The following is a 25,462-nucleotide window of genomic DNA, read 5'->3' as shown; positions in this document are numbered from 1 at the left end:
TTTCATTACTTCAATGTGCAGGGCGGTGGGGGCACAACACCTGGCCCTCCATCGTCAAGCAAGGACCCCAAGTTCTGGCGTAGCCTGGACACTGGCGAGGGTGGCGGTCGTCCTCTGTTCCGGACACAGCGGAGCAGCTCCATGCCGACACCTCGCTCTCAGAAGGGCCCACCCGGCACGGCGGAAGGGGACGCTGCACTAGCACCTCCGCGCTCATCTCGCGTGTCCGTCTCCAACGAGGACAATGTCCTGCTCGACCCCGAGGTGCTCACGGACTTCCCCACCCAGGCCCTGGTGCTCACCGTCCTCGTGAGTGGCACTTGGGTTCATGGTTGCCCACTTGGTGCTGTAGCATTTAACCGTCTGACTGCTTTGACTGCTCATGTGTCATCACACATGGCTTGCACGTGTGTCATCACCAAAGTTATCTAAGGGTGATGACACACGTGCAAGTTCCGCCAATCCCAAGGATACTCATTCTCGCCCTTTAATCCACTCTCTGCCACTCGCGAGACAAATATTGTAAAAAAATAAAAGGAAAAAGAATGATCGTGTGTCCCGCCGTTCGTGGAGAGAACATATAAACAAGTGTAACCTTGTAGTGCAATTGAAGACAGCAGATGGAGTGCATGCTTCTACGTTAGCATCAGGTCATGTTTGTTTGACTAAAAAAAAAAAAATCGGGAGCTTTTGATAAATTTGGACACCAAATAAAATGGATAACTAGTGGCACTCTGAAATTATGGCTGATTATATCATTTTGTTAATTAATTAGTTCATTACTTATGATTTTCTTGTAATCATCAATCTGCTTGTAGTGAGCATTAATGTTTATTTAATCAGATAATCACCAATGAAAATGTTTACATTTCCTGAAAAGCATCCCACTGCATCGCTAATAGAAAATTTGCAATGAAAAAGAAAACATTTGGCAGGGGTGCAGTAAAAGGCTTAAAGGGACCCTGCAACACTTTTCCAACTACACTCAAACCTACTTATAACGAAGTTGCATCTCACATGAAAACAAGTTGGTTATATCCGCAAAATTGGTATAAAGGTATTTTCTATTGCAAGGCTATTCTTCTTTTATTTTGTTATAACCACTATTTTGTTATATCAGGGTTCATTATTTCGAGGTATGAGTGTAATTATCAAATTGCATTACTATTGAAGGTTGTTGCCTCACAAATGAACGGCCGCATAAAAAATTTTTGAATTCGTCAGGTACAAGCGAAGTCGCAGGTTCTTGTTAAATGCTCATGGCAGTTTTCTTCACTGCTTTCATGCCAGTGAGCACATGGAAAGCTGTACCGGGAGGGAGGGAGGCAAGAGCAACGTCCATACATCAGCACGCGTCATGACCACGCTTTCTTCTAACGCAAGCGCGCGCAATGTACAAATGTTGGCAATGGATCCTGATTACCACGATTCGAATGGTGATCAAACAGAATGAAACCTGTGACATTGCAGGCAACCCTCGTGCGCTTTGCAACGGACGAAAACGAGACCCGCATCCTGTACGAGTACTTGGCCGAGGCCTCTGTGGTCTTCCCCAAGGTGTTCCCTGTCATGTGAGTAGTAGTGCTGCTTTCGACTAGTCTTGTGCGAATAGTGGATTTGAGGTTCGAAGCGAATTGTGACTTTGGTCAAACAATTTCAAATCAAATTCGAATAGTATATATGAAAAGTAAACAAATATGGGCATACTTGTCATGATCTAACTAACTTGCCCAATATTTTTTAAAATTTAAATAGGGCCTCCATGCAAATGGCCTTCTTTTTGTTCAAAAGTCCAAACAACTTCGAGTAATAGCAGGTTTTGACTTTTGAAGATGTTTCTGATAACCTGTAAAATACGTAACATTTTGGAATTTATTATACAGTCGAATCACGATAATTCGAACTTGAAGAAGCCTGAAAATTTGTTTGAAATAAAAGAAGTTCGAATTTATGAAAACTAAATGAACGGAGGGCTCACCATGCACTGGCGCATGTGCATTGAGCTAACACACGAGGGGGAAGTTTCAGAAGACTTACATTTATTCACAAATCACAGGACATTCGTAATTAATTGAAATAATCGGTGATGCACGTCCTGACTCGTTTGCCTTGCAGCGAGTCAATCAGTTTCGCAGGCAGATAGCAAAGCATTCTCCTGGCAAGAGAAGTAGCGGGCGGCTAAATCCCGCGCCAACACTTTTTAAGGACGACGGCAGTAACTGAGTCTCCGCTGCTACCCTTTGCGCTGCAGCCGGAGCTTGGTTAGCACATGACGAGAAAGGAGGATCTTCTCCATGCGGACAGAAGAAGATTGGCATTTGAGAGAGAACCAACTCTCCATGGCAGCTTTTTCTTCTTTTTTTTACACTCTTCGCACGCGGTGTTGAAAGGAAAAGGGCTCCTTCTTGGCAGGAACAGGAAAGGGGGAAGCGTGGTACCGGCACCTCGCAGATCGGCATTAGAGAGGAGCCAACACTCTGCGACAGCCTTCCTTTTTTTCCTCTCTCTCTTTGCGCTTGGTGTTGAAAAGAGAAAGGTTTCTAGGTGGCAGAATTGAAAAGGGAGAAGCTTGGCACTGGCACGTCGCAGGTCAGCATTTGAGAGAGAGCAAACATTTCACCGCAGCCTTTTTTTTTTCCTGTTCTTCTTTTCCTTTTTCGTGCGCAGCGTTGAGAGGTGCCGCCGCAGGATTGGGTATGGTGCTGAGAGCATTTTTGGAGTGCGGTATATTCGAGTTAACCTTTGCAAGTGCTCGCGTGTTCAAATTACAGGGCGTTTTCGCCCAATGGAATACTCATAGTTTTGACAGGACCACAGCGACAGCGAGAGTTTGAATTAACCGGAAGTTCGAATTAAGCGTGTTCAAATTAATGAGATTTGACTGCAATTAGGGCATATAAGTAGGCTTTTACAAAATGGTTAATTTTAGGTTTGAAGTGAATTTAAAGCGATTGATGATTTTGGTCGAATACTTTTGAATCAGATTCAAATGGCATGTATCGCATATTAAAAAAAATGGGAACATTTATTGTGACCTAACCAACCTTCACAATATATATTTTTAATTGAAATACAGTGGACTCCTCTTAAATCGAATTTGAAGGGGCAAACAAATTTGTTTCATTTATGTGAAGTTTCATTTAAGCAAGGCCCACAAAATCAATGAAATATGACTTTATTTCAGAAGCACCAACTGTGGCTGACTGAACAAAAACATTTTAAAGTATACAACACTTATATAGTTGATTAGAAAGAAAAATGTTACTAATATTGCTTACAGATATCTCTGTTTACAGCCGCACTTTCTCCAGAAACTATCTTAAAAACAAGACCATGCTGCTTTTTAAAACGGCTCAGACAGTCATTGCTTACCCGCAAGTGCTCGATCCCCGTGCGAGTAGCAATCTCTTTGGCTTTCTCTTCGAAAAGGGGGCCGCTGATCGGGAAGTTCGCACAGCGCGCACGCTTGAATCAGAGAAAAAGAGCATCTTCGATTTCTTCGTACGCCACTGTTCTCATCTACATTGTGTCCATGGCGAAGTTCCCAAGCTTTGCAGCTTCTTCAATCTTTTCTTTGTTTTTGAGTATCCTCAACAGTGTAAACGTTGGAATATTGAACTTCTTTACAATTTCTGTCTTCGATAGGTCGTTGCGGTCAAGTTCTTGAATATTTTTACGTTCGTTGCGAGCAAAAGTGCATTGTGCTGCCGTCTTTTCGTTTCCATCTCAAGTTCACGACGAGATTTAAACAAAAATGATGGAAACGAAATGGGTCGTTTGCTGCTCCAAGTGCATGGACATGTTCAATCGCTGGATTGGCTTGGCTAGGCTAGCTTCGGCATTTGTTTCATGGTTGCTAAACTGCCGTGGCCACTTTCACTGTTCATGTATTTTGCCCGTTTTAGTATTATGTAAGCGAAAAATGATGTAAGCGAAAAAAAAAAATGTTCCGATTACCCGAAACTTTGTACTATTTAATATATAGGAGACCAACCAAATGTGCTTAGATAGTTTCGTTTACGCGGCTTTTCCGTTTAAGCAAGTTTTGTTTAATGGGAGTCCACTGTAGGGGCTTTATACAAATGTCTTTTTTTTTTTTTTGTTCAAAGGAAGTCAGAACAACCTTGAGTACAGTATTTACTTGATTCTACTGCACCCTCGATTGTAATGCGCACCCGATTTCCACGACGAAAAAAAAAAATAGTAAGACATCGATTGCAATGCGCGCACCCGTTTTTCTCACTGGCCCGCACGATCACACCACTCGAAAAAACGACACCTTTCGGGAGGGTCTTCCATTTAAATAGGAGGTACGTGGAAAGCTTGTGCCCATTTGACGTGTAACAGAGCATTGCCGTCACTGTAGTTTTACCGTGGACAGATGTCAGCACGCAAACTTGCTTCGCCCCCTTCTTCTCGACGGTTGTGGTGCGAGGCATGTCGAAGTAAAGAGGCGTCTGATCGGCATTCCCAATTTGCCCTAGCAGGTAGCCGTTGTTGTGCTGCAAATTTAGGATGAACCTCTGAAAACTGTGAAGCTTTTCATCGTACTCCTCCGCAAAACTTTTCGCATATGTCCGTTCACCTTCGGAGGGAAAAGCCTTTCCTCTTCATAAATTTAGTTAGCCAGCACCTGCTCGCTTTAAACTGGCTCCGCATTAGCCCTTTTTCTAAGGCTAACTGCATAGCCCGCACTTGGAGCAGTTCTGTCGTCACGGGCGGCTGTGCCGCTCGCTGCTCAAGCCCATACTCGCCGAGCAGCTCTTCAATTTGCGGAAACCGACCCTGCTATGGTCCACTGAAGCCTTTACGTGAAGCTTTGCTGTCGACAATCTTCTGCTTTTGTTTCTGCCAGTCCCACACGCACGTTTCGGGAACTCCGAACGACCGCCATGCGGCCCGATTTCCGTCCGTTTCTACACACGCGATGACTTTTCTTTTAAAAGCGGCATCATGGTGCACTCGAGTTTTTGGAGTCGGCCCTTCTATGCCGTCGATGCTAATGCACTACAAGATGACGAACTCCTCAGCACATGTACGAAGTGCCGCACATGGGAAACACAAAGGCAGAAATGGCCGTTGCGCCATGCCGACGCACGTAGGGGGCGGCCATTTCGGAAATGCCGATGGCAATAGAATGACCGTAATCATTTTTTTTTCGTACACGATTCTAACGCGCATGCGATTTATGAGCTCGCTTAACCGGAAAAAAGGTGCGCGATAGATTCGAGTAATTACGGTGGTAGCGGAACATGAGTTTCGGTAGGATGCTGGTGATAACCTGCAAAATATGTAACATTTTAAAATTTATGATATGTAGAGCATGTAAGCCATCATAACAAGCTTTTAGGCACAATAACAGAATGAATTTGGGGGTAACATGTTGATTGAAAGGGGCCCTGAAACACTTTAAGTAGCCATGGAGCCACTGAAAAAGCTTATTGCCTAACAAATTTGCCGTCTCAAAAATATTTAGAATCTGTGCAGCACGAGCGGAGTTGCAAAGATTTGTGGCATGCTGCAGTTGCATCCTCTCTTCCTGTCCTGACGGAAGCATCGGAAGCTAAGCAAGAAGGGATGATGTGGGGAAAGAAGATGTGTCACGCGTGCATTGTGACCTTGAGCATTTTTTCTCTTTCTTTTGTCTTTGATATACACGGCTTACTAGTGGGATCTCGCAGGCACGCGTTAAAAAGTGGCGGCCTTCCACGGCGGCCTCAGTAATGACAGAGCCCTCCATGCTCAAATCAGCTAATGACTGATACAATGGCTCTGACAAGTGATTTTTGAGCCTATAGAGTCATTTGTGGAGAGAAGAGAAAGCAATTTTTAGATTACTATAAGAATTTATTGCGAATTCCTGGCTGTGCGCTGCGTTATATTTGGCTTGCATGTTGTGGGGAGCCTCTACTACCGATCGGCAGCGTTTTTTGACCATGCTCAAAATTGTTGCAGGGCTCCTTTAAAGTTGAAGGGGGGCTTCGCAGCAAAGCGAATTTTTTTCGGGTACGTGTTTTCACGATTTAGCATTGCTACACAGCAATGAAACCATCTTTACAGGTGGTTACAAGCGGATTAATATGCACTTATTCGTTCATTGAATCCAAATCAAAGCGAATTTGAATAATCGCACAAGCTTACTTTCAACCTCTTCTCATTAAATGAGGTGGCCTGTGTACCACGGTAAGGCCAATTTTTGCCCTAGCTTTGTAGTTGTAAATGAGCGAAACTAGTAGCAGTGCCAAATTCAACTGAACTACAAGGCTATGTGCCATGTTATCACTGGAGATTGCGATATGAGCAGAGTGGTAACGACTCTCACATTTGTGGGCCTGCCAGCACTTGTAAGCTTTGGCCAGGCTGCATGCCAACATTTACGTTGGTTGCTATACACCATGATCAGAAGCCAGCCATTGAGTGTGCGCACTACTATGTACAGCATAGACCGCTGCGGGAGTCGCGAATATCCGCACTACAGTAAAACCTCGTTACAGTGAACACCACATTAACAAACATTTCAGATTAACGAACTTTTAAAAAATGCCGTGCCAACTGCTTATAGTTTCGATGTAAAAATATTTCGCTACTATGAACTTCAGAATACCGAACATTTCAGAATAAAGAACATTATTTATTTTTTTTGTCATCCTGATAACACCTCAGTACTACGAACTTTTATCTCAAAATGCGAAAATTCTCAGATTTCAGTCACATAATGGGCCATCGTGGTCGGAGCTGTAAACTAGCAGGCAACGCAACGTGAGCGAATGCCCTTCCACAAAAACCTGAGATGACGCGGGAGGAGGAAAATGCGAGCGGAGGACTTTTTTTTTCTTTCCTTTTTTGCGGAGGCGACAACGCATCAGGTTTTGTAAGCGGAGTGCGAGCATGGGCTGAGAAAACCTGAGGCGGTGCAGGAAAAGAAAAAAAGAAGTTTTTTCTGATGTGGAGGCGACAACGACGCATCGCGCTTTTCTTGCATGCTTTATCAGTTGTTCACGTGCTGTCACTTGTTTCAAACCTCTCCATCTTGGTTTTCTCTGCGTATTTTGTGTTAGAAGTGCGTGCCGGCATTCGTGTTGCCATGAACTCAACAACCCCTCCTACAGCGAAAAAGCATAAGCAGTTTTCGATGAGCGACAAAGTAGACATTCTTCGAGAAATAGAAGGCGGAAAAAAACAAGCCGTCGTGGCTAAAGAACGAGGAGTGACGCAGTCAACAATCGTCACGATTCTAAAAGACAAAAGATTTTCAAGCACCAACAAGAATCTCAGCTTGCCCCATTAAGGAAGCGACTGTGGCTCGGCAACTTCCAAAATATTGATGCAGCTGTGCTCACTTGGTTTAAAAGCATGAGAGCACAGATTGTGCCTGTGTCAGGCCCAGTGCTGCCTGAAAAGGCGCGGCAGTTCACTTTTATTCTTGAAGTCACCAGCTTCGAAGTGTCTTCTGGCTGGTTCCACCGTTTTCGCCAAGGAAACCGCGTAATCTGCCGTTTTCGCCAAGGAAACCGCGTAATCTGGCAGACCGTGTCTGGTGAGGAAAATGCAGCCGATGAATCAGCAGCAGCCACGTAGAGAGAGGAAAGTTGTGAAGTCCTATGCGGCAGGTGATATTTTCAATACAGATGAGACGGCCTGCTTTTATCAGTTGCTCCTGGACAAGACAATGCATCTTTAAGGAGAACAGTGCAAAGGCAGCAAGAAGTCGAAGCTTCGAGTCACTCTGCTGTATTGCTGCAATGCAGATGGTACTGAAAAGCTGAAGCCTCTTGTGATCGGGAGGTTTTTCGAAGCCCCGCTGCATGAAAAACGTAGTGTCGCTGCCATGTCAGTATTGGGCAAATCGCGTGCCTGGATGACCCGCAAGCTGTTTGCCGAGTGGCTGCTAACCGTAGACGAAAAGATGAGGAAGGAGGGGCGGCACATTCTCATGATCGTTGACAATTGCTCGGCGCAGATTGTGAACATATGGCTTACGAATGTGCATCTTGAGTTCTTGCCGCGAAATGCACGTCGATACTTCAGCCACTTGACCAAGGCATAATAAGGAGTGTGAAGTGGCACTTGCGGAATCCGCTTGTTCAGCAGGTGCTCATAGACCTGCGTCTACAGCGCCCGACAGCCATCAACGTCCGAGAGGCTGCGGAAATGCTTACAGGCACATGGTGGCACGTCTACCACCATTCAACACAGCTGAAGGAAGGCCGGCCTGATAACAACAGATAGCCAACCACAAAGTGATGAACCGGCAGCGGAGGGAAGCTCCTGCGAGCTCTGGAACAAGGTAGCCAAGCAGCTAGCCGTCAATCCCTAAGCCACATTTGACGACTATGTCGAGTCTGACGAGGCGACGTAGACATCAGCGGAGTTTATGACTAATGACATCTTGCAGAGTGTCCAGGGCACAAGAACTCGGGATGAGGATTGCAGCGATGACATGGATGACGATGTCACGGTAGCACCTGCAGATGCGTTGGAATACTTGAGGAAACTCTGCATATTCGTAGAAAAAAAAGCGGCACAGCAACTGGAGCAGTGCATAAAAATGCGGACAGTCTAGAATTGTTCGTGACGCAGAGTTAGTGCTCCACCCGTAAAAAAAATGACCTAGGACTACTTCAAAGAAATGTGCCTTGTCTTTCGTTCACGTGTGCATTGTTGTGAGAAACCACTTAAAGGACGTATCGTTAAAAAGGTAGGACGTTTGCGTTACTGAAATGTGATTTTTATAATGAATTTTCTCATTTTCACTATAGTGACCTTTCAGAATAACGAACATTTTTCCGCAGTCCCCTAAAGTTCGTTATACCGAGATTTCACTGCATAAGCGGTCAAGAGCACTGACCGTTGGGCGAGTTGGTGTTGGTTCATAGTTATGAACAGCGCGTAAAAAAACACACACAGATGAAGAAAACCACACAGACACAGGCGCCGGGCTCGCAACTCGCCGGTGTGTCAATCTGAGATTCAGGGAACATGAGGCCATTGTTCGCACCGATGCCCTATCACATGTAGGCACGCACTGCAGGGAGTGTGGGTGTGTCCCTCAATTTGAAAAAACTGGCATCATCTCCACACGAGGGGGAAGCTTAAGAAGACTTACATTTATTCAGAAATCACAGGACATCCGTTTATGATTGAAGTAATCGGTGATGCGCGTCTGTACACCTCTGCCTTGCAGCGAGTCAATTGATTTTGCACGCAGCTTGCAAAGCATTTCTGCCCCGCCGCGGTGGTCTAGTGACCCGCAGGTCGCGGGTTCGAATCCCGGCTGCGGCGGCTGCATTTCCGATGGAGGCGGAAATGTTGTAGGCCCGTGTGCTCAGATTTGGGTGCACGTTAAAGAACCCCAGGTGGTCGAAATTTCCGGAGCCCTCCTCTACAGCGTCTCTCATAATCATATGGTGGTTTTGGGACGCTAAACCCCACATATCAATCAACCAATGCGAAGCATTTCTACTTCGGCTTCAGCATTCTCCTGTCAAGAGAAGTTGCGCGCGGAAATTTCCAGCGTTGACACTTTCTAAAGATGACGATAGAGTTGCTGTAAGCATATACAGTAACTCTAGACGACAACGACTGCTGCGTAGCGGAGCCTCCCGCTCTTCGCTATGCAGTCGGCGAGCATGTGACGAGAAAGGGGGAGCATTTCCACGCGGAGAGAAGCAGATCGGCATTTGAGAAAATACCAACACTCCACCGCAGCATTTTTTTTTTTTGCTCTCTTCGCACACGTCGTGGAAAAAATAAGGGTTACGTGGCAGGGAAGAGAAAAGGGAAAGCGTGCCACCGGGGTGTGAGAGACCCCCCCTCCCCCTCAAGGCGCAGAGCCGCGCTCCCGCAAGGGGCAAGGGCTGCAGAAGATAGTGCCTTTTTTCTTCCTTCAATCACACATTCATTCAACCCAGTGATAGCTCTCTTTTTTTTTCCTCTTTCTCTTCACGCGCGGAGTTGAAAGGAGAAGAGTCCTTACGTGGCAGGGACGGAAAAGGGAAAAGCGTGAGAGGAAGCAAACATTCCATTTGAGATAGAGCAAACATTCCACCGCAGCCTTTTTTTTTCCTTTTCATTTCCTTCGCGGGCAGTGTTGAGGTGTCGCAGGTGCCGCCGTGGGATTGGGCGGGGTGCTGAGCGGAAGTGCTTGAGCGTTCAAGTTACCGGGCGTTTTCGCCCATTGGAATACACATAGCTTTGACGGAACCTCATGGTGAGTTCGAATTAACCAGAAGTTCAAATTAAGCGTGTTTGAAATAATGAGATTCAACTGCATCAGGGTTTCTTGTATTGCCTTCCAACAAAAGTAGATATCTTATTTGAATAGGAATTTATGAGAAACCTTTCGTGCGGTTTCACATGTTTTTCAGACCACGTGCCTGTATATTGTAAGATGGCATCCAGTACCCTCAAGATTCTTCTTTATTGTCTCAAGTATGTGCCCCACAACTTAAACTTGACTGGTGATAATGAGTATGTAAAGATTAAAAGATGAGACACATAAATAATGCTCACACCTATTTTCCCCGCGCACTTAAGCGGCCGGCCCAGCCGAGACTTAGGCGGGAAAGGTACAGCGAACAAAGGGTTTAAGACGCGAAACGTGGACGATCTCGGAGGCACGGTAATGACGGTTCAAGGAACCCTCGACAGGATCGACAAGGTAATTGACAGGAAATATTTGTTTACAAACAACGTAAGGCCTCAGAAAGCATGACTGAAACTTTCACACAATCCAGTCTGCGAACAGGCGTCCAAAGTAGTACTTCATCGCCAGGACGGAAAGTGACGTCTCGACTAAAGCTGTCATAGGGTTGCTTGCGGTCTTGTTGACTGGCCTCTGTGTTGAGTTGAGCACGTTGCCGTGCGTCAGCGAGCTTGGAGACGAAATGTTCTGGCAAAGTCGTGGACATTTTTGTCGTTACATTGAAGAAAGAGGCGTCAATGGTGAATGTTGGCGCACGACCATAAACGAGGAAGGAAGGTGAATACCCGGCGGTTCGTTGAACAGCGATGTTGTGTGCAAACGTTACGAACAGCAAGATTTTTTCCCAGTTATCGTGGTTCGGTCCGATGTACATGGATATCATGTCGATTAGAGTCCGGTGGAATCGCTCTCTCAGGCTATTTGTCTGCGGGTGGTAAGTGGATGTGGTTTTATGAACTGTGCCACAAGTTTTTAGGATTTGGTCAAGAATTGTGGACTGGAAGGCCTTGCCTCGGCCACTCAACAACGCGCGAGGTGCACCATGACGCAACACAATGGCTTCTAAAAAGAAGGCGGCAACGTCTGAAGCAGAGCTAGTGCGTTGAGGGGTGGTTTCCGCGTATCGTGTGAGGTGGTCGACTGCTGTGACGATCCTGCGATGGCCCGCTGGCGTTTTGGGAAGTGGTCTGACGAGGTCTATACCGAAACCGACAAAAGGTGTATTGAGACATGGAATGTTTGTAATAAGCCAGCAGAAGCTGCAGTTGGTCATTTCCGGCATTGACAAAGTGCACAAGAAGCCACATAATTAGCCACAAAGGTAGAAAAACCAGGCCAGAAGAAACAGCTCCTAACGCGGTTGTAGGTCTTTGAAATTCTAAGTGTCCAGCTGTTGGATCGTCGTGCAATGCTTCGGGAACTTGTTTTCGCAGCGAACGGGGAAGTACTGGCACCCACCGATGACCATCCGCATTGTAAGTATAGCGCCGCAGGACATTGTTCTCTAGCTTGAACTGCCATAGGTGACAACGTAGTCTGGAATTAGATGGAGAAGGCGAGCCATTCAAGTATCCGATGATGTGTTTATAGTAGGGGTCGTCACGTTGGCACGTGGCAAATTGGGCGCTGCTGTTTAAACTAGTGACCCAGCAACTGCCAGGGGTGATAGCGTGAGTGAAGAGGAAGCCGCTTGATCATCTGAGGGGCATTGAGGATGCGTGGTTGGAGATGAAAGTGGCAGAGGGCAGCAAGAGAGAGCGTCGGCATCCTGATGCTGTTTGCCAGACCTGTACACAACGTCAAAAGTGTACTCTTGCAAACGCAGTATCCAGCAACCGTGGCGCCCAGACAAATTCTTCAGCGAGGACAACCAGCATAAGGCATGGTGGTCGGTTATCACCGTGAAGTGGCATCTATACAGATAAGGTCGAAATTTCTGGATGGCCTAAAGGACAGCGAGGCATTCCTGCTCTGTTATCGAGTAGTTCTGCTCCGCAGGTGTTAGTGCGCGGCTGGCATACGCAACTACTTGCTCACGTGAAGTGTCGTCGCGCTGGAGGAGGACTGCACCGATTCCGTGGCCGCTGGCATCTGTGTGCAGGAAAGAGGGTGCACTCTCATCGAAGTGACGAAGGACGGGGTCTGATGTCAAAGCACGTTTAAGGGCTTGGAAAGCACACTCACACTCGTCAGTCCAAGTGAAGGCCGTTCTTGACGTCAGAAGCTTGTGTGACGGCCCCGCAATGGTAGCAAAGTGACTGATAAAGCGGCGGAAGTAAGACGCCAGGGCCACGAAACTTCGCAATTGTTTTTGATTGCCCGGACGTGGAAAACTAATTACGGCAGCAACCTTGTCGAGGTCGGGTCGAACGCCATCTTTGCTGACAAGGGGACCCAATACTTTGATGCTTGTGCTGGCGAAGTGGCACTTCTTTGTATTGAGCTGTAGGCCAGCGTTCGAAATGCACGTTAGAACTTCGTCTAAACGCTTGAGGTGCTGAGAAAAAGTAGAAGAATAAATTATAATGTCGTCTAAATAACATAAACAGGTTTTCCATTTGAGACCACGTAAGACAGTATCTACTATGCGCTCGAATGTTGCTGGAGTGTTGCATAAGCCAAAAGGCACGACGTTAAACTCGTAAAGCCTATCAGGCGTCGCAAACGCTGTTTTCTCCTTGTCTGCTTCGCGCATAGGTATTTGCCAATACCCGGATCGGAGGTCGAGGCTGGAGAAATATTCTGCGCCTTGCAGGGAGTCCAGGGCATCATCTATGCGTGGCAATGGATATACGTCTTTTTTCGTGATCTTATTGAGCGCTCTGTAAAAACACGAATGCGGACAGCGCCATCCTTTTTTCGGACCAACACCACAGGAAATGACCAAGAGCTGGATGAAGGTCAAATAATATCCCGTTTGAGCATATCGGCGACATTTTCCTCAATGATTTGCCGTTCCGCTGAAGACAGACGGTATGGGTGGCGGCATACAATGGAGCTGCCTTCGGTTTCGATGCTGTGCTCTGCAACAGAGGTGCAGCCCAGAACTTTGGAATGTACGTCGAACGAAAAGCTGGGCTTTTGGAGAAGGTGTAAGAGGTCTCTCTTTTGCTCAGCAGTGAGGTGAGGACTTATGGTAGCATTTAAAGCAGCAGTGGTTGCCTTGGTATCGGTTGTAGCAGACGAAGGCGGTGATTCTGCGTGAAGAGGAACCAGCGAAAAAGGCTCGCTGTCAGCAAAGCAGCTCACAGCAGTGTCCTGGGGCAGCATCACTGGCGATGTAGTTGGGTTCAAGGCGGTGACCAATGCCTTACCGTCGTTAAACCGCACAAGGCCGGGTACAATGGTAAGCCCCGCAGGTTTGGAGGGAACTGATGGAGCAATGAACACGTCACCGTTAACTATAGTATCCGAAGCGATCGTGAGAATTCGTTCATTTCCTGCTGAAATGAAACAATCCGCAGCAGCAACGAAACGGAAGCTGTATGGATCGACATCAGATGAACTCTCAGTAGCTGACATATGAATTACTCGCTGATGACACGATATGAAAGCTGATGCCGAAGAAAGGAAGTCCCATCCTAAAATGACTGTGTGAGTGCACAAAGGAAGTACAAGAAACTGAATGTGGTGAAGGATGCCATCTATGAAAACGCGGACTGTACAAACACTTGGAGGCTGAGTAGGGACTCCATCTTTGCAACGAAGGGGAGGGCCATCGTATGGCGTCCTAACTTTTTTTAAGCGGGCACAAAAGTCTGCACGAATTACGGAAAGTGATGCGCCTGTGTCTACTAGTGCCTCTGTCTGTATACCTTCAACATACACCAATAAAACATTTGATAGGCGGTCTGGAGGAGTTTGACGCAGTTCGAAAGATGCAGCTTTCCCTCCCGTAGCTGCACTGTTCAGTTTTCCAGTTGGCGGTCGGGAATTGAAGTAGAAGGTCGAAGGGGAGAGGAGGAACGCCGCATCGGTGAAGGTGAGCGACGACGGGAGAAACGGAAACTGCCAACTGAGGCAAAGTTCTGCGGAGACGGCGACCGCGTGTGCTGTTCTGATACTGTCGGCGATAGGGTGGTCCAGTTGGGTATAAGTCGTCCCGTTCATAGTCACCGTAGCTTCGTCTTTCGTCTTGCTGACGGCGTCAGCAATACCTTGAAATATGACCACGGATGCCGCAATAAAAGCAAGTCGATCGTGTAGTGCGCCAGGTGTTGTAAGGCTGGGAAGATGGTCGCGGTGCAAGCGAGTTGAGCGAGCCATGCACATCAGGCACTGGTAGCTGCATTGGGCTGTGCTGGGGTGCAGGTGTCCTAGCAGCAACCTGAGCATAAGTTGGCATGGCCACAGGATAAGAACTCGGAACAGGTGTGACAGTCATCGAGGCCAGGCTTTGGTGGGGCGCAGGCGTCGTTGCAGCACCGTGAGCATAACTTGGCATGGGCACGGGATCTGAGCACGGAACTGGTGTGCCTGTGATTAAGGCCAGTTCCTCCCTCACGACGTCGCGTAAACTAGTAGCAGGTGGCGTCGTTCAAATATCAAGGTGGCGAGGTGAAGCTTGTGCATGAAGTTCCTCGCGGATGATAGAGCGGATCAATGAACGCAGCTCTGTGGTGTCGTGACTCGAGCTGAGATCAGGCATATCAGGTTGCACCCGAGTGGTTTGAAGCTCCTCGAGGCGCTGACAGGTAGCTACAACATCGGCGACGGTCTGGGGATTCTGCAATACAAGCGCATTAAAAGCGACCGTCGCAATGCCTTTCAGCAGGTGGCGCACGCGGTCGTTTTCCGCCATATGGTTGTCGATGCGGCGGCAAAGGGCGAGAACATCTTCAATGTAAGAAGTGTAAGACTCGCCGGGGCGTTGAAAACGTGCACAAAGCTTTTTCTTGGCAATATCCGAGCGCACTGACGGGTTGGCGAAAATCTAGCGGAGCTGGCGCATAAAGGCGGGCCATGTCAAAAAATCGGTAGCGTGGTTTAAAAACCACTTTTTTGCGACGCCGCTCAAGTAGAATGCAACATGGGTGAGTTTCGCAGGCTCATCCCAATTGTTGATAACACTCATGCGGTCATACTCCTCGAGCCAGTCTTCAACGTCCTCACCCGGAAGCCCTGCAAACAGCGGAGGATCCTTTTGAGGGCTGGTGACTAGGTGAGAAGGGTTTCTTAGCGGTGGGAGCGATGGCGAAGCTGGCCCGCTGGGCTGGTCGGCTTGCGACATTACCGAACCCAGGTCGTTTGAGAGGCGGCCTGAACGGAGCTCCAGGGATGTGTTCTAGAAGACGCTGGGGGTGTCCGAGATCGCGAGAGGACGCAGGAACCGGGCAGCACTGTTCACCACTTGTTAGATGGTGTCCAATAGTTGTTGTTGTTTTTGTTGTTCTCCTATTGTTAGTGGCGCATACCCACTGTGGGGGATTGGCCAAGAATCGAGTGGTTTCAAAATTTACTGTTCAGATTTGGAATAATGGAGGTTTAACGGAAAGATTACCGATAGCCTAGGAAAGTGTGGTGCTTAATGTAATGCATACAACTATTTACATAAACGAATTTATTCTCAGAATAGAGTAATAATCTGATTTTATACGTATATAATTATGTGCACCTGTTAGGATAATGAAACTGGTTAACTAGTCAACCTATTAGTTTCATCAATATAGTCCCGGACGGCCACGCATACTGTCGCATTAGAGAAACCAGAAATGGAAGCTCCAAAAGACAAAATGACAGACAGAGATAAGTCCATACCAATACCACGTAAAGGTATTTCTAATAGGGTTTTTCGTAATGTGTTAAACCGCCTGCAGGTCAAAAAGAAATGGTCTATTGTTTCCAGTTCATCACAGAATGCACACAGTGGCGAAGGTGCCTGAGCAGACCTGTGTTTATAGAAATTTAGATTTGGTACCCGGCAACGCAGCCTTGTGATAGCTACTTCTTGTTTTCGAGTGCGGCAAAAGTCTCTTCGCCAGGGATATAATAAATCGCGATATTCTGTAGAGTTTGTTAGTGCTGAACCTTTAAAGACTTGCATAAGCGTACGTCTGCGGAATCGAGCAGCACTCACATAAGCCGATGATGGACAGAGTGGTAGAATTGGTTGGCTGATTGAGGAGTTAGCTAAGGAATCGGCTATTTCATTTAGAAACAAACCTTTATGTCCAGGCACCCATACTAATCGTACTTTTCTCAAATGCGCAGGTACTAGTGCATCGAACGCCTTTGTTACGTGATTATCAGCACCAACAGAAAGTGCCGCACAGAGAGTTAGGGGATCTGTTATTATGACAGCTGATGTAATTGCTGTATCTAACTTGCGTAAGGCGAGCACTACTGCCAGAAACTCGGCCACAAAGACGGGTATGAAATCGGGTAGTCGAAGGGAATAAATCCAATTTAAAATCGGGCTGACAATACCAACCCCTGACTTTTCGTCGTATTGCGATGCGTCTGTAGCAATAATAACGTTCGTTGTAATACGGCGCAGGTGATCTTGTAGTAAACCATCCAAAATGTTATGGGGAAGTAATTTGGCATTATTAGGAAAAATGTCGTCGAATTGAATTTCCACCGAGGCTAAATTATCACGACTCGGCATGATGTCGCATATACGTACGTTTAGAGGCTCCAGTAAATTTTGCACAAATATAATTTGTGGCGTGTGAAATCGCAGCCATCTAGCAGCAAAAAATGATTCCGGGCAGAAAATAAAGGCTGTTTCTGATTGTCGTAATGGTGATTCATAAATTCTTAAGAATGTCTGAACAGTCAGAAGGCCAATTCTACAAGAAAGCGGAGGGACCCTCGATTCGAGATACAACACATTGTTGGCAACTGTTTTGGGAAGGCCAAGGCATAAGCGCAAAGCTTCTCTTTCGAGAAGAATTAGAGGCCGCAACTTGTAAGGTGGAACTCCAGAGAAAAGTACACAACCAAATTCCAAAATGGGACGAACGTACATGCGATATATCATTACCAATGTGTCTATTCTCATACCTATGCGGTAATTGCTTAGCCTACGTAATATGCCAATGGCCTGCACACCTTTTCTGGCGATATATTAGATATGAGGTCGCCAGTTAAGCGATGTGTGATAAATTACTCCAAGGTATTTAACAGATTCCACCTGTGGTATATCCTCATGATGGTAAGACAGAGAGATGTTCACAAAGTATTGCAGCGGGAAAACAAGGAGGGCACATTTACTCGGATTAAGTAAAAAGCTATTGTCATCGAGCCAGCTCTCCAATATATTAAGGTAAGTCTGCAGCCGTTCATATAAGGTCTGAATGTTATCTGCCATTGCAAAAAATGCGATATCATCTGCATAAACATAAGTTGTTATATCCTGTTTACGTGGAATGGTGCTCGTTAGTAAATTAAATAGCACCGGGAAAAGCACTGAGCCTTGCGGTACTCTCCTCGTTTGGGTATGAGTAGATGATGAAAACCCATCTTTAAAACAATAAAATTTCCTGTCTGCAAGAAAATTGTGAACCCACGCTTCTATGTATGATGGAAAATCAAGGTATTCTAATCGATCTATCAAAATACAGTGCTCCACTGTATCATATGCTTTAGCGATGTCTAAAGTAACTAAAGCTGCATATTTGTTATGTAGCCGAGCTAATTGAAGCCGACTCTCTATATCAACGTGGGCATCCCAAATTGAACAACCAGCCCTGAACCCAATTTGACAGGGACTTAGAATTGACCTCATGGTAATGAGTTCATTAATTCTTATATTGATGATTCTCTCAACCAATTTCACTAAGTTTGATGTCAGTGCAATCGGCCTTATGTTATCCAACGTGTATGCATCATTTTCATTCTTTAGCAACAATACAATTTTGGCAAGTTTCCATTCTGGAGGTATCCACGCGTTCCCTAACGAATAATTCACTAGTTCTAGCTAAAGATTAGGCGATTCCTGGAGTAAACATTTCAACATAGAGTTCGTAATCCCATCTGGTCCGGGAGCCGTCCTCGGTAAGCATAATACTGTCTGACTCAATTCAGCTAAAGAAACTTCTGGAAATTCATGCAAGTTTACCAGAACGAACTGAATAGCCGAAAAATTGGCAGTGAAGCGGCGTTCTAAATCTTGTGCTAAGCCTTCTAGAGAGGTGCTCATTTCTTCCGGCGTCAAGACACATGACTGCAACGTTAAAGGTGCTGGCACCCCGCAGGGGCGCCTGCGCAAGTAGGCGTTTGGTGTGTAGCGACACCACGGACCCGAGCTTACGGGGGAGTTTCGGCTCCCTCCCACGCCTAGCCGTGCGTGGCTTTGCCGTGTCCGGGGAAAAGAGGATCCTGGGGGTTGAGCCAATGCTGGGTGATTGGACCTTTAAGGCTCCCCGGCAGAGGCAACACACCCCTTTGGCCCCGGCTTCACGTAGACGGCACCCCTGGGCTGACCCACCCAGGGGAAATCGGCAGTCGCCTTTTCCTATCTCTCTCTCCCTACATCTTCGTTTTTATCTCTTACTATTTATCTGTCCTGTCTTCTACTCTCTTCCGTTTACTTCCAAACTTCCTGGCGGCTAGGGTTAACCCTGTGCAAATAGCCTACCTTAGTCTAGGCGCATTGGGTTATAGTGGCGTTGTACGGCTGGCGTCTGCAGGTTTCAGCATCCGCAAACTTGTAGCGTCCCCTCGTTGGGCTCCGTGGTGGGTGGCCGCCAACGCTGCTGAACAAAAATAAGACAGGCATGCATAGAGCATTCCCCCTACTGTCTGATCGTACCGGCTTAAAGCGGGTACGCCCCGATAATATAAATTTTTTCAACCAGCCAAAAGAAACATATCCTCAATTTCATGTTATCCACTGTGAAAAAACTGAAAAGCAAGCCAGGACCGTCTCTCCTTTCCTAGTTTCTAGATGTCTTACCGAAACTCTTGGCACAGGATACAAGGTAACAAAAATGGCTAGTGGAGACTTTCTCCTCGAAATTCGTGACAAAGAACAATTTGAAAAGCTATACCGTCTTTCAGATTTCGGTGGCATACCAATAACCATAACACCACATCGATCAATGAACACAACTCGTGGAGTGGTATCTGACATGGACTTACTTGACTTGACTGAGATTGAACTTTTGGATGGGTGAAAGAGCCAAAATGTCACTAATGTACAGAGAATCATCATCAGAAGAGATAATAAGGAAACACCGACAAAACACTTAATACTCACGTTTGCATCCAGTAAACTACAGGAATCTATTCGAACAGGGTACACGAAGACATCTATCAGGCCGTACATACGAAACCCTCGTCATTGCTTCCAATGCCAGAGGCATGGCCATGGCTCTAAAACCTGTCGTGGTCGCCAGACTTGTGCACAATGTGGAGTCCTAGGCCACGTGTCTGAGAACTGCAAACAGCCGCCACACTGTGTAAACTGCGAAGGAAACCATGCCGCATATTCACGATCTTGCACATACTGGAAAAAAGAAAAAGAAATAATTACGTTGAAAGTGAAGGAGAACATTAAATTTAAGGAAGCACGGCGAAGGGTCGCTCCATTCTATGGACCTACATACGCTGATGCGGCGCGTCAGGGGGCACCGCCGCACCAGCCCTCGCCACTCCTTCGGCCCGCGCATACCGAGCCGGTGGTTGTGGCACCTGCCCCCAAGGCGGCTGTAGCCCAGGCTACACCGCCTACTCCCAAACAGAGACCGGAGACTCCAGTGTCCTCCGTTCTCAAGGCCTCACCTCACCAGGCGAGGCCCGAAATTCGAACTAACAGCTTGCACGTGCGGGCATCCAGTGCCTCTGAGGAGGCAATGGATACGTCGGTACCCTTGGTGCCGAAAGAGCGGCGTGGCTGCGTGGAGAGTGCCAAGAAAACAAAAAAGCAGATAACAGGGCCTGGTGACGGCCCTGTTAAGTGAAACTCCCTGTCTAAACAGCCACTCGCTTTTAGTACACACAGCACTATTTCACATTCACCATGAACACTCAAATTATACAATGGAACGTCAGGGGCCTTCTCAGAAACCTTGACGACATCCAAGAACTCTTACTTGAACACTCACCAAAAGTGCTGTGTGTACAAGAAACACACCTTAATTCAAAACACACAAATTTTCTTCGTAAGTACGTTATTTTCCGAAAGGACCGTATTGATGCTATGACATCATCCGGAGGTGTTGCCATCATAGCGAATCAAGGAATTGCATGCACACACTTACATCTCCAAACATCCCTTGAGGCAGTGGCTGTTCGAGCAGTTCTTTTTGATAAACTGATCACAATCTGCACTATTTACATTCCTCCTAGCTATCAGCTGCAAAAACGTGATTTACACTCTCTAATTGATGAACTTCCGGAGCCTTATGTTCTCCTTGAAGACTTTAATGCGCATAGCAGGCTATGGGGTCTATGGGGTGACTCTCGGTATGACGCGCAAGGTCGACTGATTGAACAGTTCCTTCTCTCGTCGAGCGCGTGTGTCCTAAATCAAAAAGAGCCAACCTATTATAATCTCGCTAATAACACCTACTCTTCCATAGACCTAAGCATAGTATCTCCATCTCTTGTGCCTCTACTCCAGTGGAAAGTCGTCAGTAATCTGTACGGAAGTGACCACTTCCCCGTAGTTTTGAGCACAACTACAGTAACTGAGTGTCCACCACGTGTTCCCAAGTGGCTCATAAACAGAGCCGACTGGTAACAGTTTTATACTATCGCTCGTTTAGGTTGGAATGACATATGTACTTTGAACATTGATGTTGCTGTCAATTACTTCACAGTGTTTTTTATTGATGCTGCAACAAAATGCATCCCACAAACAAATGGACACCCTGGAAAACGGCATGTGCCATGGTGGAACTCTGAATGCCGAAACGCGCGCAAACAGCAAAACAGAGCTTGGAGGCTGCTTCGGAACTCACCGACAGCCGAAAATCTTGACACCTTCAAGAAAATAAAGTCTCAAGGCAGGAGAACGCGTCGGCAGGCCAGAAGAGAAAGCTGGCAGAAGTGTTTGTCAGGGATCAATTCATACACACAGGAGGCTAAAGTCTGGAACATGGTCGGTAGGATAACAGGAAAACAAGTACACACACTTCCACTCGTAAACACTCAGGGTGATACCTCGGAAGATCAGGCAAACTTCCTCGGTGCACACCTTGAACGGGTATCCAGCTCGTCCCACTACACTGACACTTTCCAAAAATACAGAACAAGAATAGAAAAGCAGAAACTCGAAAACAAGTCCACTAAATACGAGGCATATAACCAAGCTTTCAGTCTAGCTGAGCTCCGAACGTCTCTAAACTCCTGCAGTACTTCTACCCCAGGTTCTGACCGTGTGGTGTATGAAATGTTAAAAAACCTACCAATCGAAACACAAAAAACCTTACTTTGTTTGTACAATGCTATCTGGTTTTCTGGCACTATCCCTACCTCCTGGAAAGAGGCTATTATTATTCTCATTTTGAAAGAGGGCAAGGACCCTTCTTTAGCTTCGAGTTATAGGCCTATTGCACTTACAAGCTGCTTGTGCAAAGTCTTCGAAAAAATGATAAACTGCAGACTTGTACATATCCTTGAAACAAACAATTTCCTTGAAACAAACATATCCTTGAAACAAACATGCGCCTATTGCCCATATCCGAACATACTTCCTGGAACTTCAACACAAATACACACGTCCTGAGTTCTTTACAGATGCCTCCAAGTCTAACTCCTCTGTGTCCTACGCTGCTGTCGGCCCATTCTTTTCGGATGCTGGCCCTCTAAATCCAGGCACAAGTATCTTCACAGTGGAAGCTTATGCGATACTTGTGGCGGCTAAACACATCAAGCAATTACAAATACAAAAAGCAGTAATTTATACGGACTCCCTCAATGTGGTAACGGCTCTGCACACTCTTAAAAAACACAAAAACCCAGTCCTTGTCTCACTTTACTCCATTTTGTGCACACTCTACACACTCAAACAACATGTTGTAGTGTACTGGGTACCAGGGCACCGTGAGATTCTAGGCAACGTGAGGGCGGATCAGCTCGCTGCATCCGTCCACGAAAGCAATGCTCCTACACCCATATCAATCCCGGCCCTTGATCTTAAGCCGTCTCTCAAACGAAACCTCAGGGACTACTGGCAGAGCAAGTGGGATACACACACACAAAACAAACTACATATTATTAAGCCACACCTTGGTCATTGGCTACCCGTATTGAAATCGCGTCATACAGAGGTAATACTAACGAGACTCAGGATAGGACACACATACACGACACACACATATCTTTTGTCCGGTGGCGATCCACCATTGTGTGACAGATGTGGTGAAGCACTAATGGTTCTTCACATTTTAATCGAGTGCAAACTGTTAGAAACTGTAAGAAAACAACACTTTCCGTTACCCTACAGACAACATATACCTTTACATCCTGCATTGTTCGTCGGTAGGGAACCGCTTTTTAGTCATAAATCATTGTTAGCGTTTTAAAAGAAATTCATAGTTTTCATATCATATACCCAGGCATTCCGTAGCACGACCTCTCCACAGAGGTTTTTGCTGCGGTGGCTACACAAGAAAGCACTTGCCTCACGGCCCTTGGACGCAAGGGTATGAACAAGTGAGGCAATTGTGCTAATGCCATACATATCCACCATCGTCTTTTATTATCACCAACTTTTGTCATCTATTCACACCACACACACCTTTCACGGCGTGGTCATGATTTTATTACTTGTATGTTCTTACCCGCCTTACCGCGAGGAATTTTATGGCCCTTATACAGCCGCTTATCACAATCATTGTCCATATTTTTAGTAAAATGAACTGGCGCTCTTTGGCCGTGAAATGGCCCTTGCGCCACAAAACATCAAACATCATCAAAGGTGCTGGCAGTACTTTTTGTCCGAAGATAAGCGAACAAAGCCCGCTTATTTTTAAATTTAGAAAGATAATCAAAATGTCTACTGTCGTATTCTTCTTTCGCACGGTTCACTGTACGCTTAAATACGCCAGCAAGGAATTGATAGTCCTTCCAGTTCGTTGGGCTCTGATTAACAAGAAGGTTTTTCCAAGCAGCTTTTCGTCTTCTATAATTGCGCGTACACTCATCATTTCACCAACGAGAGGAGGATCGTTTATTGGATGGAATATAAAATTCGGAATTTTTTCTAGATCCCTCCAGCATTGAACCAATCGTAGATGCAATCTCTTTAGTACTGCCATTTCCAAGCTTGGAAATGGCAGAACAGAGGCAGGTTTGAAATTTGCTATGGTTGATGTATGTGCGTTTTGGCTGATCTAAAGTTATTGTTGGACAAGTAATGTCAAAAACTAATGGAAGATGGTCGCTGTTAGTTGCCGAATCCAGAACAGCCCATGACAAAACCTTGATTGCATTGGAGCAAAACGTTAAATCCAATACTGAGCTAGTTTGACCTCGTAAAAATGTTACATGACCTTTATTTAGACAGGAGAGGTTGTGATCAATAGTCCATTCCCATAGTCGCCTACCACAAGAATCTGTCCTTATACCCCAAGACAAATGATGTGAATTAAAGTCTCCTGTGAGTACAATTTTCTTTCTACATGCTATCAAAACGCTGTCAAGATAACGCATACTTTGCACACCGGAGGGGAAGTAACAATTTACAATTGAAAAAGGGTGGTATTCGGGGAGACACAAGTCTAATGCTAATATTTCACAATCTAAGTCTAACATTCTGAAAGAAATTTTCGCCCTATGGCATAATTTACTTGATACAAGGATCATTAAACCACCACCACGTGATGGGCGATCTAATCGAAAAGAACGAAAACCTGCAAGATGGAAATTTTTTACCGGTGTGACCCAAGTTTCTTGAAGAATTATAATATCAAGATTAAAGTTATTGCAAAAGTAATGTAAGTTGGTTGAGGCTGAGAATATAGAACGGCAGTTCCACTGTAGTACCCTCAACTGACCTATGGTGTTGAGCGCACCACAGAGGCGCATGTCGCGCCCTTGTTAGCATCTTCACGCGAAATAGCTGATTCATTCCGTTTAGATTTGGACTTGAGATCGGTGAAGATAGGGGATCTGGTATGTTTATTAGTGCGTATATCGAGTTCCATATCTGTAGCAGTACTTGTGCTCGGCTGAGGCGAATGTCGGTCTAAGTGCACCTGTGGGTGTGACTGCTTAGCCTTGTCTGCAGATGCAGAAAGTTTGTCCAACACTACATTGCGTAGCTGTGTGGCATCGCTGGTGATGTCTAATACTGCAGGTTCTGTACTAGTCTATACTGTTTGTCCAATCTGACTTGAAAGAATTTGCACCAAACAGTTGTAAAAGTTAGATATGAGTTTATCCATTGCCTTACTCACTGCCTTTTCCACTGCAGTTTCAATAGCCTGCGATAGGTTTGAGTCCATACTGGAAGTGCAGCGCGCTGTAATACCAGAGTATCCAAAAGCCCTGTCTCTAACTATGTCAATGGCTTCCCTTCGAGAACAGCGGCGGCGGTCAATAACTTCTAGGATTTGGACCTCCCGGGAACGAGCGGAACAGTCAGAGTTGTCGGCGCAGTGACCACCCCCACAGAGACAACACTTTTCCGCTGTTGCAGTACACTTGCTTGAAGGATGGCTCTCTCCGCAGGTGCTACAACGAACGTTATATTTACATCCTCCCGCACTGTGGCCGAATCTCCAGCAGTTCTTGCATTGAATCGGACGAGAAGCGAGGGGTTCTACTCGGAAGATCAGTGGCCATAATTTTATTTCTGACGGGCATTTTGTGCCCACACATGTCGCGATGACAGATTCGGTTGGTACCCTCTCGTTGTCGACTAGGCGATTACACCGGTAAATTGAAATTACGCCTGCTCCAGAAAGCCTGTCTAGGGTCTCAGCTGGACTCAGCTTGGAGTCGACTCCCCGTACAAGGTCTTTGGTACATGCAAGGTGAGGCTGAATAAAAGCACTCACCGGGGTAGCAGCAAATGAGGTGCATTTGAGAAGATCCTGCACGCAGGTCTGATCCGGCGACCTACACAGGATACCTCCTCGCCCAGATGGGCGCACATCTGTGATGGTCTGGAAATGGTTTGAAGTTGTCTTAAGTTCCTTTTGAACCGCCTGAGGGTTTGTAAGTCTGATGAAGCCTCCATTTGTAGGTACCAGTGCCACGGGAATACTGTCGATACCACTGCGGAAAAAGGAGTCTAGCGGTAATTCATTAGACGGCAGGGACGCTGACCAGGCGGATCGCGCCTGGCCAGGAGAAGTGGTCGAC

At 46.3% G+C, this 25,462-nt stretch overlaps 1 protein-coding gene across 7 annotated transcripts in view; it reads left to right on the top strand.

Moving 5' to 3' along the window:
* The window catches only part of LOC119168574 (neurofibromin 1), a 237,568-nt gene that overhangs the window by 200,675 nt on the left and 11,431 nt on the right, over positions 1-25,462 (top strand). For all 7 annotated transcript variants that reach the window (XM_075890506.1, XM_075890501.1, XM_075890504.1 and 4 more), the window contains 2 exons: positions 22-309; positions 1,471-1,571. In XM_075890506.1, coding sequence (XP_075746621.1) covers positions 22-309; positions 1,471-1,571 — 389 coding nt within the window. The remainder of the gene's footprint in view (positions 1-21; positions 310-1,470; positions 1,572-25,462) is intronic.

This window comes from Rhipicephalus microplus, chromosome 3, assembly GCF_043290135.1.
Source record: "Rhipicephalus microplus isolate Deutch F79 chromosome 3, USDA_Rmic, whole genome shotgun sequence".
In the NCBI taxonomy this organism is placed as follows: Eukaryota; Metazoa; Arthropoda; class Arachnida; order Ixodida; family Ixodidae; genus Rhipicephalus; species Rhipicephalus microplus.
The sequence above is the reverse complement of the archived record's forward strand: the minus strand, read 5'-3'. Positions and strand labels throughout refer to the sequence as shown.